The 12,283-nt window shown below is 39.8% G+C and overlaps 2 protein-coding genes across 10 annotated transcripts in view; one reads left to right on the top strand and one right to left on the bottom strand.

The window, feature by feature from the left end:
* The window catches only part of LOC113914047 (endothelial cell-selective adhesion molecule-like), a 29,669-nt gene that overhangs the window by 7,611 nt on the left and 9,775 nt on the right, over nucleotides 1-12,283 (bottom strand). The gene's annotated exons all lie outside the window — the stretch shown is intronic.
* MSANTD2 (Myb/SANT DNA binding domain containing 2) overlaps nucleotides 1-12,283 on the top strand; it is a 32,653-nt gene that overhangs the window by 14,555 nt on the left and 5,815 nt on the right. The window contains exons 1-2 of one of the 4 annotated variants that reach the window (XM_027578784.2): nucleotides 6,955-8,136; nucleotides 10,679-10,934. In XM_027578784.2, the coding sequence (XP_027434585.1) occupies nucleotides 10,859-10,934 (76 nt within the window). In that variant the 5' untranslated portion in view covers nucleotides 6,955-8,136; nucleotides 10,679-10,858. Of the gene's footprint in view, nucleotides 1-6,843; nucleotides 10,935-12,283 lie in introns of those variants that run through there. The other 3 variants (XM_027578783.2, XM_027578782.2, XM_027578785.2) reach the window with 3 other exon arrangements.

Genomic DNA, 12,283 nt, shown 5'->3' with positions numbered 1-12,283 from the left:
CACATTTAAAAAATGTTGACAGTTGAAGTGTTTGGCAACAACGCGATCATAAACAATCAAATGCAATAGCAAAGACACCTAGCAACACACAGGTGGATGTTATTATGCTCATACATGTTACTTAACATAGAGGGAAGACACAAGTTTTAATTCTTGCAGGTAAATTCATGGTGTCCTAAGATTATAAGCACAGTGAAAAACATTTGATTTGGAAGTCCCAAGGAAGAGTTTACAACAGGTATTGAAACATAAATAAGGCTTTTGTTGTCAAAGACGCAGTCACTCAAATCTTTATATAAATGATGGTATTTATTGAACTACCAACTCCTCTTAAAGGAAGTAAGTTTGAACTGCAGAAGGAATTTACAAAGTAGAATTACTTTTTGGCAGTAAAAGCAGGTAAGGATGTGGTTTACCAAAAGGAGGCCATGGAGTGTCCATTACCTAAGCCTGCCATCGTTCACCTAATGTGTAAATGGTTTAGGTACTCTTAGAGATGATGAGGATGAGCTGGGCAGCTTGTAATATATAACGTAAATGTGCCAAAGAAAGTGTAGACGCATATGAAGAAAGCTAAAAATAGAATTCAAAAATAAGAAATCAGAGAGTGCAGGGAGTAACCCAGGTAAAAATGGTTACTTCCACTAAATATTAAAATGAGCTCTATATAAACTTACTGGCAACTGTGGCAAAAAGGTAAATACACTGATTTTCTATACTTTTCAATGTCCACTGAAGAGAGGAATGCCAGGTCCTAGTTTTGAAACCTAAATTTACATTAAAGAGGCTCTGATAGTGATGTTGGATAAGCTCTTACCTTTCCCTTAGTTCTCTATTCAGTTAAGTAGGGATGTATCGCATAGCTTTCATATACATGTGCTACACTACCCAGACCCCTCCTCCAGGAGTGAGACACCAGTCAGCTAGTCAGTCCACCCGTCCCAGGGCTGCCTGGAGCAATGATTGGCCGAGGCTTCCAGGTGATTTCCTGGAAGGAAGTTCTGTTTGCCCAAGGGAGCTGTCTCTCCCAAGGTTAGGCTCCCTCCCCAGGGGCAGCCTGAATCCAGTGGCTGGACTACAAGGTACAGCCTCCTTGCCCCAGTTAGGACAACTCTGAAGGTTCATCCCAGTTCCCCCACCTCACTTTGGGTTAGCTGAGGCCTCTGTTGCAACTTCTTTGTCTGCCGAACCCTGTTCTGGTCAGTCTCTCACGGGTGTTCTCAAGAGCTCTCCTCAGTAAGCCTGCTGCACTGACTTCTCAAGATTGTTTCTTGGGACCCTCTCTTTTAGCATTAAAGTAAACATTAGGAATAATAAGTATAAACTGCTTAGCCCAAATCTCGGCGTACAGTAGGCACTGAGAAAAATGGTAGTTACGGTTTTTACCTTCATTGCATGGGACATTTAGCCACATATGGAAAATGTTTGATTTTTGTATACTGCATTTTTCATATGGCTATTGCTTTTAGCAATCCTCATAAAGGTAAGAGTAAAATATAAAAATGCTACCAAATGAGCTATAAAAAGGATTATGATTGCCTGAATTTCTTTCTAACAACTTCCTAAATAAGTTCAGGTTGCCCAAGGACAAATGCATAAACTTAAAACATGCTTATTTTCAGGTCTTTCATAGAAAAGGTATTTGCCAGCATATGAAGATGTGTTCTTTTCATGCATTTATGATCTGTAGTTTACACCATGGAAATGCAAAAAAAAAAAAAAAAACCCACCACTTTCTGAAGTACAGTTGACCCTTGAACAACATGGGGGTTAGGGACACCAACCCCCTGTGCAGTCAAAAGTCTGGTTATAACTTTTGACTCCCCAAAAACTTAACTACTAATAACCTGTTGACCAGAAGACTTGCTGATAATATGAGCAGTCGATTGACATATTTTGTATGTTATATGTATTATGTATTGTATTCTTACAATATTCTTACTGTATTCTTACAATAAAATAAGCTAGAGAAAAATATTAACACAATCATAAGAAAGAGAAAATACCTTTACAGTAATATATTTATCAAAAAAAAATTAACGTGTAAGTGGACCCTTGTAGTTCAAATCCATGTTGCTCAAGGGTCAACTTTAATTCAGTATTTACCCTTTTTAAAACAATTGTCTGAATCTTGTCCCAGATTCAGTCAAGACTAATGCTTGTACCCAGATACCATGATGGAGGATTTCTAATAACCTTACTTTTTAGATGATTTTGACTGAATGTCACAACCAAATATGTAAAATTTACTAAGGGAAAGAATTTGTATTATAGATTATCTTTGCATAATAGATGGTAGTTTTTAGTAAGAAAATAACTACAAAACTTTCATGGTTCACATGAAAGGTATAAGGTGGCTTACTGTTTTGGTGTGGGGGGGCACGGGGGAACTACTCTGCACCATTTTCCTTTTAAACATTGGTCTCGTTACTAGCAGAAAGTACCCTGTGTTTGGGAAGCAGTACAACGTTGTAATGATAAAGCTGTGTGAGGTGTTTTTGTAATGTGTGTGCATGTATGTGTATGTGTGTGTAGTTCTTAATTATGGACCAATTAGTGTGCAGTGCAGGATGTTTGTGTGAGAGGCCTTTACGGATGAATGATTCTCCCCTGCCATTCTAGAAATATTTTAGATAACTCTCTTGAATATGTTTTTTTTAGTTCTCACATATTAATAAAAGTTAATATTTTAAATATCATTTAAATACCACTTTGAGGTGGTGCCCCAGGGTGTGAAGTACTGAGAAAAAGAGATGCTAATACAGCAACTTCAGAAGTGATGGAGGAGGTCAGGTGAAAATAACCTAATCCAGGTTAATTCTTTACCAAACAACTGATCTTTCCCCCCATTTAGATGGGGAGGAAGTTCTAGACAGAGTGGTATAGGACTGTCTTTGATGACTATAACTATCTGTTGCTGCTTATGTCTGAAATAGTTAAGTAAGCCCTAATTTTTTTGACCTGTCTTGTTCTAAATAGAGCAGCACTTGAAGATTTCATGCCTAGGATTCTCATAACCCAAAGAAGCCCTTAAGCATGACTACACTTACTAGGTAATGCTTGTACTGTGTTGCCACCAATAGGAGATATTGTATGAGCACCCATATGATTGACCTACAGCATAGGGTTAAAAATTTATGGTACTATGAATATAGTTCCTTGGGCAATGGAAAATATTTGTTTTCGACAATTGGTATTGTCCTCCTTGAGGGCTTTTCACCATAATCTGAATGGACAAGACCCTCACCTGCTAGCATGGAGGAACCTAGAAAACTTAGAGGAGCTGATGCTCCCTGAGGATCAAAATCTCCTGAATTATTTGTTCCACGCAAGAATCTCCCTCACGAAGACAGTACTGACCAGTTATAGACACAAAAGTGAGTCGTTCGTAGCCAGATTTGGAATGCGGTGCAAGCTGAAAAAATGCAATCCTGGACAGTTCCCCACAGAGACTGGGGCTCCAGAGAGGTAAGATCTCTTGGTTTCTGGTGGTCATTCTCCTGTTTGGCCCTATCAGAATCCAGGAAACACTTGAATCTTTTTTTCCTTTTCTACTCTACTTTATATCGTTGAATATTTTATTTAATTTGTAAGGCATAAGAAATAATCAAATTTGGACAGAGCAACAGAGCTCTATTTGGCGGGTGACCCCTCCCCCACCCAAAGAAAAGTATAACAACAAGAATGGTAGATATTTTTTAAAATAGCCCTTGCCCTCTGCACCTATTCCCTTGGTTACAAAGGGAATTTGCTTTGCTAATTACAGCTGTGTCTATGTTTCAGACCCTTTTCTGCTCCTGCTTTTTTCAAGTAGGAGCCTTACTTACCTTGGATTTATTGATTCTATAAATATAATACACCACTGTGGTTATACAGTGAATTTCCTAATTTTCTCTGCTAAGAAAAAAAATCTTCTTGCGAGTGATTTACAATGTTAAAATCGCCTTAATTCATTTACTTAATAAATATATATTGAACCCTTATGTTATAGGCACTATTCTAGGCTCAGGGAAACCATGAACTTGGCAGACATAATTCCTACCTCCCAGAGTTCATGATCTAAGGAATAGTTCTCTTAGGGAACATTCACATGTGAGTGGCATTTGGTACCTTTTCTTTTCTTTCTTTTTTTTCTTGCCAAATCCCTTTCAAAGGGATACTTTTTTGTCTTGGGTCCTTGTCTCCTCATTTGTTAAGTGAGGAAGGTGGACTACATGATCTCTGAGGTTCTTTTCCATTCAAAACATCCATAATATTTTGGAAGCTGGAACCTGGTTTGCTCTTTGAGCTTTTGAGCCTTGGGCAGCTCCACCCACCCGCTGCCAATCAGTTTATTATAGGAAGTCTTACAAAAGAGATTATCTGGCAAGGATAGTGATATAGACAGGTGATGAATAGTGTCAAGTGCTCAAAAGAGTTGAGGACAAAGTTTCTTAGTAATTAAGACACTGCTCACCATGATATGAACGATTTCAGCAGAATAATAGATCAGACTTAGTCCCTTAGTCCCGTTGGGTAAGGACTAACTAGTGTAGACACTGCCTATCTCTTTGAGACCCTTTGGTCTTTAGGCAGTATTAAAATGGAGGATGCTAAAGCTTAGCCATTGTGACTACTAAGGAAAGTAGTCAAGACTTCCTTTCTTATACTTGTTTCTAGATGTGTGAATGTCCCTTTTGTAAGTTGTCACCTTAGGTAATTTATCTAGCATCTGTATTGGTAAGTGAATCAGATAATGAATAATCACGTATTATGTGATTCAATTGGAACAGATAACCGGCATAATTTGTGAATCATTTAATATTGCTTAATTGTCACTTCAGAAAAAGATCTCTTCCCTAGGAGGTGGGGGAAAAAAAGTGCTGTATTTCTGTGATGAGTAAGTAAATTGCTATCCTTGTATGTTTTTACTGCTAGGAATTGTTTCTTTCCAAAAGCAGGGTAATTTGGCTGATTTACCTCTTAGAGGAAATATTAATGCTGCTTTATCTAAATGAGCAGGATACGGAGCAAACTGGTTAAATTGTACTTAAACTGGTTGTCCCAGTCTTTAGACTTTCTTGTAAAACCTAATACACAATTTAAGTCTACCTTGTTTTAGGGCTTCTGACGGATACCCGTTCTGTTCTTTTATGGAAGAAACCACACCATGGTAGAGAGCAGCTTTTTAACCCAGGGGTCTTGTATGGGCTCTTCAGAGAATCCATGTTCCCCTTGAAATTGTATGGAACGGTTTCATATATGCACTTTTCTGGGGAGGGGATCCTTGACCCAAAAAAGTTTAAGAGCCTCTGTTCTGGAGAGGAAAAGGAAAATTTAAGAATAAAAAAATCTTTCACTTGCCAAAACCTCCTCTGTAGCGCTAAGAAGTGGGGGAGTGTGAAACAAGTGCTGTATTTTTGGTCTTGGTTTTGATTTGTTGGGGTTTAGGGTTGGTTGGTTTTTAGGGATTTAGGTGATTGGCAAATCCACTTGCCAGATTTGATGGAAAACCTATAAAACTTCTGCGGGCCCCAGATGGTTTTTGTCTTGAGTGACTTCCTAATCATTAGTTATATGCTGTACTCATAACATCCCTCTTACTGTGTGCAGAAATGGGTTTATTTGCTTATGCCCCCTGTTTCGGGTTTTTTTATTTTCCACCTTTTGTGCTCACAGTAAGAAACTAAAACTAATTAAAGAAATTTTGAATCTCTAAAAGATACTGAAAGAAACTCAGTGGGTTTTTTGTTGTTGTCGCCTCATTAACTAAGAGCAACTTGTTTTAACAGTTACAATAAAGCAATAACTTTTTTTAAGATTTTATTTATTTATTTGAGAGACAGTGCACAAGCAGGGGGGAGGGGCAGAGGGAGAAGCAGACTCCCCACTGAGCAGGGAGCCTGATGCTGGGCTCAATCCCAGGACCCTGAGATCATGACCTGAGCCGAAGGCCAGACGCTTAACCCACTGAGCCACTCAGATGCCCTACAGCAGTAACTTTAAAGGAAGATAGATGTATTTCACAAGGACCTTTTTTGCTTCAAAATACACATCTGCTTAGGCTGAGGTATTGTTTTTAACACTTTCATAAACAATTAGTCATTGGAGATTTGCCCCCAGGATAATTTCCCCTATGGCTTGTGGACTAGAACATGTGATTTTTTAAGACTCTGACTGCAAATAAGTATATTCTGTATGGAATCATTTAGGTTTAAAAAAAATATCTCAAATTTATCATATTGAGTTGCCAGAGGGTTAAGATCAACTATGTAATCCATTTCTAATTACGGCCAGTTTGACAACTACGTTTGAAAATCTGTTTCACTGCTTGTTTTTTCGTACAACATTGTTTCCTGCTTTTATGACTAAGCTGTCCTGCCTTGCAGTTTGACTTTGTTTTTCATCTGACGTCTTAGATTGATCACGCCAGTGTTTCCCAAACAACACATTTATGTAGCTATTATGCCTTATTTCCGTTCCTCCTTATCATAGACCCTGTCCCACCTGTAGTCAGTTCGGTTAGAACGGTGGTTTTGTCATGGTGCTTATTTTATGATGGTATGAAATGGGGCAAATTTTGAGAAAATGATTGAGCCAGTAGCAGAACTGGTGGGCATATGCCCATATGATTCATTGAGTTTGCTTCCTGGAAGGAATTCAACTCCTGCTTCCCGAAAGTCAAAGGAGGGACTGGAGGACATGGGAGCGAAAGACACCTTATTTTTTTACCCCCAAAGTAGCTCACGTAATGTCAGGAAGGGCTTTGATGAGACCACTGGCCCTACTTGTAGATCTTATTTTCCAAGCCTTTCATTATTTTATTTGCCCTTTTCTGAACTCTGCAATTTCCCTCTCTTGTAGCTGGTTCGATGCCCAGAACTGAACGCTGTGCTCCAGCTGTGGCCTCACCGGTGCTGAGTAGAAAGGAAGAGCCACCTTCATAGCTTACATGTGATTCCTCTGCTTGCACAGCCCAATACTGGATTGACTTACTTTGGCAAGACAGCTGCACTGTGCACTGTATTTGATGTTACGTGTACTGTAACCCTGGGTCTTTCTCTGCATTGCTGCCGTTCAACCCCCAATCCTGCCAATCTAAAACTCCTTCCTTTGTTTACCTGCCCCCCTCTCCCATAGACCCCCCCTTGCATTCATCCACAATGAATGTCATCTTTATTCTCTCATTTCCTTTCACCCCAGTCTTAAACTTTAGTGAAACTTTCCCTCTGTCTATAAATTAGCAGTTGTCAGCCATCTTAACTTTCCTCCCTGCTTTGGTAATGGGACAATCCTTCGAGTCTTTTTCTCTGGTTCTTTTTCTGTTGGAGTCGTGAAACACTTGGCATTTCTTCCAAACCGGATACCTCCCAACTCCTCTGATCTGACCACTGATCAAGTTGTTACCTATCCTTTAGTTCTTCTTTCCAGATTGTCTTGACTGCTCCTGACTTCTGTCCCTCCGCCTGCATTCAAGATACAGTATTGTCTCCCCCCTCTTCCCCAGGGAGGAGACTGTAGTATTGATTTACCACGGAAATTTCTAGCGATAAGGAAAGTGTTATTCTTCTCAGTTGTGACTAGACTGGTCTTTAATAATTTTAAGCAAATTCTTCCCCCACCCCTGAGATCTTAATTTAAAAAAAAAAATGCTAGAGGTTAAATTACCATACATTTCTAAGACGAGTGAGGTCAAGAAAGAAGGAAGGGCAGTGAGGTATTTGTGTTGAGTAGGAAATGGCCTTCCAAGAAAGCTAAACTGAGATTCTTGTTGGGTTTGGCGTGGCTGTCTGAAATGGGAGGTGAGATTTTATTTTTCCTAGATTCTGGAGCATTCTCTTAATCTCAGATTTAGAGTAGGTTTTTAAGTTGGCTTATTTAGGACTGTTGACACAGACACACAGTCATTTAATTGCCTGCTTTGGTTCATCATCTAGAGTGTGGGAAGTGCAACTTTTTCTGATTGGAAGGTCTCCATATGTTCCTTTTATCGCTTCCTAAAGTCCCTGCAGTTCCACTGAATTCCATTGTCTCCCATAGTGGTGGTCAAGTTCATGTTTGAGTTCTCACTTTTTTTTTTTTTTTCTATCTTAGTTGATGTGTCCCTATTCAAACAGCCTGTCCTTGGATCTGTGGATCTTTTACTGAACCCAGAAGGTATCTCTTATGTGTACTTACGTCTTGAGAGAGCTAAAGTCAATCTGGAAATCTTTTGAACATTATTTCAACATATCAAATTCCTATTATCGTATGGATTTAGGAATTACCAAACATTTTTCCTGCAGGCCCCGGATAGATATTTCACGTATCAGCACATTACACTATCAAAGTGTATTACAAAAGTACACTACGGAGAAAGAGATGGCAAGATCTCTTAGTCTTTTTTGATGAAATATAGAATGTATCCTCTGACTGTTCTGTATCTAAAATCATTAGATATTGCTGGTTTCCTTATTCACAATTATAAGCCAAGGAAAATTTTAAGCTCAATTTGGTGGTTTCAAAGAAAGTAAATCTTTTCTGTGGTTTCCCACCATGTATATTGTCAAAGACTGGTGGCTTTGCTTTATGCCCATATCACATCCTGATAAGGGTGGCACCTTTCTTCAAAGGAGCATCAGTTTTATTCCTTGACTTCTGAAAGACCCCTCAGTGACAGATCCGACTGGGCTCTTTTGTGTGCTGCGTGCTTTTCTCTAGGCAGCCAGTAAGTGGTGAGCAGCCGTATCTCCATTTATGGCCTTGGAAGGGTAAAAGGGACATGGCTGGGACTCTCCATGTACGGTCCTTGGAGGACTTGAAAAGAGTGGTTGGGGTGTTCTTGGAGGCAGAAACTAGACATTGTGAGATAAAAATAAATTGGCAGGAGATGTTTGCAATTTAAATTCCAGTCCCTGCAAGGAGGGCAGAGGACACTGGGAAAGGGGAGTAAATAGAAAGTCAAATGAGATCTGCTGCAGGCATTTGTCTCCTATCATTGGAAGGGTTGCCCTGTGACACATTTCCCAAGTTCATGCCTGATTTTTTTCTAGAAAGTTTTGTGTTATGTCGTTGTGACTGCCTTTTACAAAGAGAAAGAGAGGGAACACTTTTTTAAGGAGTGTATTAATCAGAAACCTCAGTTCTTTAAGGCATCATTGGAAGCACCAGAAGAGATCTCTAGAAAGGGAGAAAGGCAGGTGCTTACGCGGGGGATAGGCTGGGTGGTTTTTGGACGGGGTGATTAATCACTGCTCTGTTTATGTCTGAGGAGGATCATCCTATGTGTCATGCTTTTATTATTCCTTTCGCCCATCTGGATTTCTGGCCTCCAGGGACAGATCTGCCAAGTATTTGACAGTGTCTTCTTGTCCGTTATCAACCGTGATTTAAAGATATGGAACCTTCATGGAGGCTCTGTAAAGATTATTAGGAGTTGTTTCAGTTTGGTGAGAATATGCGATATATTGGCTTCTGGAAAGTAATCTCACATTTAGGAGAAACCTACAGTCTGGCTAATGCGTATAAATTAAGTCTGAGGTGAACCGGTTTTGCAGAGTTGAGTTAGAAAGTATTTGGGAGCCATCAGGGAAAAAGGGTCTTGTCTCAAGAAAATTCTGAGTGAAGTCCAGTCAAGGAGAAGGGAGGTTAGAAGGAACAAAAGGGAGCAGAGATGGGATGGACACTGGACAGCACTAAACTCAATGTGGATGCTGGCAGCAAGTCCTTGATTTATCCTTTAAAATACCATGTAAGACAGAGTTAAGGAAACTGGGCTAATGTATGTGTTAGAAGACCATGAACAAAATGGAAGGGTTGTGCACGATAATAAAATCATGCAGGTTTTCTCTGTGGACTCACATAGTGATTTTTATTTGCTGTGTGGCACAAGGCAGAGAAAGAAGTGAAATGATGCCCTGTCCACTTCACTTCCCACCGCCCCCCCGCCCAAGAAGTGGAAATTATTGGCCTCCTTTGTTGGTTTGTTTAGCTGGCAGTTTGCGCTGGTCGAATAGATGAGTACTGGCTAATCTTTCGGTGTAGGAATGAGTGTATCGTTTCTTGATAGTTGATGTTTGAGACTGGGGATCTGTAGCATAATTGATTTGACCTCCTTCAAATTTTAGCAACTTCCCTAAAGACAGGGTCAGTTAGTAAGGACTATGGACTTTTGTAAGTAGTATGTTTTCCTAGCTGATTCGTTTAGGCAATTGTGTTTACCCTGTTTTCCTTCTTAGGAGTAAGGAAGGTTATATTCTTTGCTTTGGGAAATTCTTCTTTCTGTCCTCCCTTCCCTCACTTTTTCCAAATTCTGGGCACAAGAGCAGTTCTTTCTCTTCTGTGGCAGGTGTGCATCCTATTGGCTGGCTGGTATTTCTTGTTTTCTTTTTTTTTTTCTTCCCCTTATTCTTTTTAAAAGGGGGGTGGGGGCATAAAAATATGTGTATGGGGTACATGCAATAATGTTGTAATGTTTCTTGTTGTTTAATGGATGATGATCAATTGCAAAATAATTGTTTGAACTATAACATGTTTGCGTAAATGCTAAATTAGTTTTGTTTTTTTTTCTAATATAATAATGAATTTGAAATCTAGCATTCCTGTAACAATGTGTCTGTGTTTGTCTGTCTGTGTCTGTCTAATAGTAATTAATATCTGTGGTCCGTACCTGGAAGAGGAATACAGCTTTAAAGGAATAACAAAAGACTTTGTGTCTTAGACCCTTCGCAGGTGTTACAGTCGGGTGAAAGAACATGGTGTTGGGAAAAGAAAGAGCAGTTACACATTTGAACAGTTGGAACAGGTGTTTGGTCAGGGAGGATGGGATGCTCAGCCCTGCCAGCCTGTACTTATTAACAGTAGTGGCTTGTACCAGGAGCTGGGGTCAGATGGCAGCGCTATGGAGGAGTATCCACAGGAGGACTGGGGAAACCACAGTCAGGATCTCCATGGCTATCCAACAGATCAGGAATTGGGTAAGAAAGCCCGTATGTGTGATACTTCACGTGTGTGTGTGTGTGTGTGTGTGTGTGTGTGTGTGTTTGTACAGCTTTACATGTGCACCTGTCCTTAGTACCTGTCACATCCTCTGGTGCTGCTTAACACAAGGCACACGGCCAGCTTCCCTGGGGCAACCTGGGCATCACTGCTTTAGCCCTAAACTGTGAGCTGGTGCTTTGCTGTGAGTCATTTGGATCTGGCTACGAGGAGAATTCCTGAAGACCCAGAATTCCTAATCAGTGACAGGTGGAATCCTATGCAATTTAAAATATCCCGCACCGTCTAGGTCTAAGACAACTGCCAAGAACGTTAACTCTTGGCGCAGCTGCTCTAGACGTGACGGTCTTTTCCTTCCTTTATCCCAAATACTTTTCTGTTTATGAATTGGGAAAGGTCCCCAGCCAGACTTTAGTCTGAACAACAACAAACAAACAAACAAACAAAAAATAGAAGCCTCAGTTTATGTTGAAAAAAGCTGATATTCGAATTTTAGCAGTGATCATACTCCTTTAAAATTCAGATTCACTAAGGATCCCATCCACGCAGTAGCTGGGAAACAGAACTCTTGGCCATCAAATCCAAACTGGGGTGACCTCATTAAAACGGGTATATAGGTAGTTGTTTTTTTGTTTCTTTTTGCAACAAATGCTCCAGCTTGGGTTTTCGTAGTTTGGAAGTCCGAGTCTAGTTTCCAGTGCAGGTGCTGTGCTTCGGTAGCAAGTTATGTGATGAGTGTTCACTCCTAAGTAAATGTTCTGACTCCCCAGTGAGCTACTGAGGCAACCTCCAAGGAAGTATAAGTAGGATTGGCACTATAAATGTGCTTCCCTAGCTTAAGATAAAAGCGCATAGGCACGGCTTTACAGAATTCCTGATGATGGAGAAAAATGCCAATTCAGAAGAAAAAGGATTAAATGCTAATTATCTCCTATAAATGCTCTTTCTTTAATCTCTCAAATATTGGAAGGGAAAAGGAGAAAAGAAAGAAGCTATAAAACTATAAGACTGATGCAATGTAAGAGATTTAAAGATCGGGAGAATAAAAGGGGCCGATGCCAAGTGATCACTACCTTTTAATTTCTAAATGGTAATAAGGTCTAAATTGCTTTGGCATCCCATTATTCGGGTTTTGCCCTAGAGAGTTATGTTCCACCCAAACCTTTGGGAAGAAAATAATAACATGCAGAGTATATTGATCGTGATATTGGGGGGAATAATTGCTCTGTAAAACCTACATAGAATATCTAAATAGAAGAGAATCATTTTTCATTCTCGTTCCTTTAAAAATCATGTTTGCAGTGAAATTAAGCCTTAAGCTCCTAGC

Source organism: Zalophus californianus, chromosome 11 (genome assembly GCF_009762305.2).
Source record: "Zalophus californianus isolate mZalCal1 chromosome 11, mZalCal1.pri.v2, whole genome shotgun sequence".
Lineage (NCBI taxonomy): Eukaryota > Metazoa > Chordata > Mammalia > Carnivora > Otariidae > Zalophus > Zalophus californianus.
Note: the sequence above shows the minus strand (reverse complement) of the source record. Positions and strands in the feature narration are given on the sequence as shown.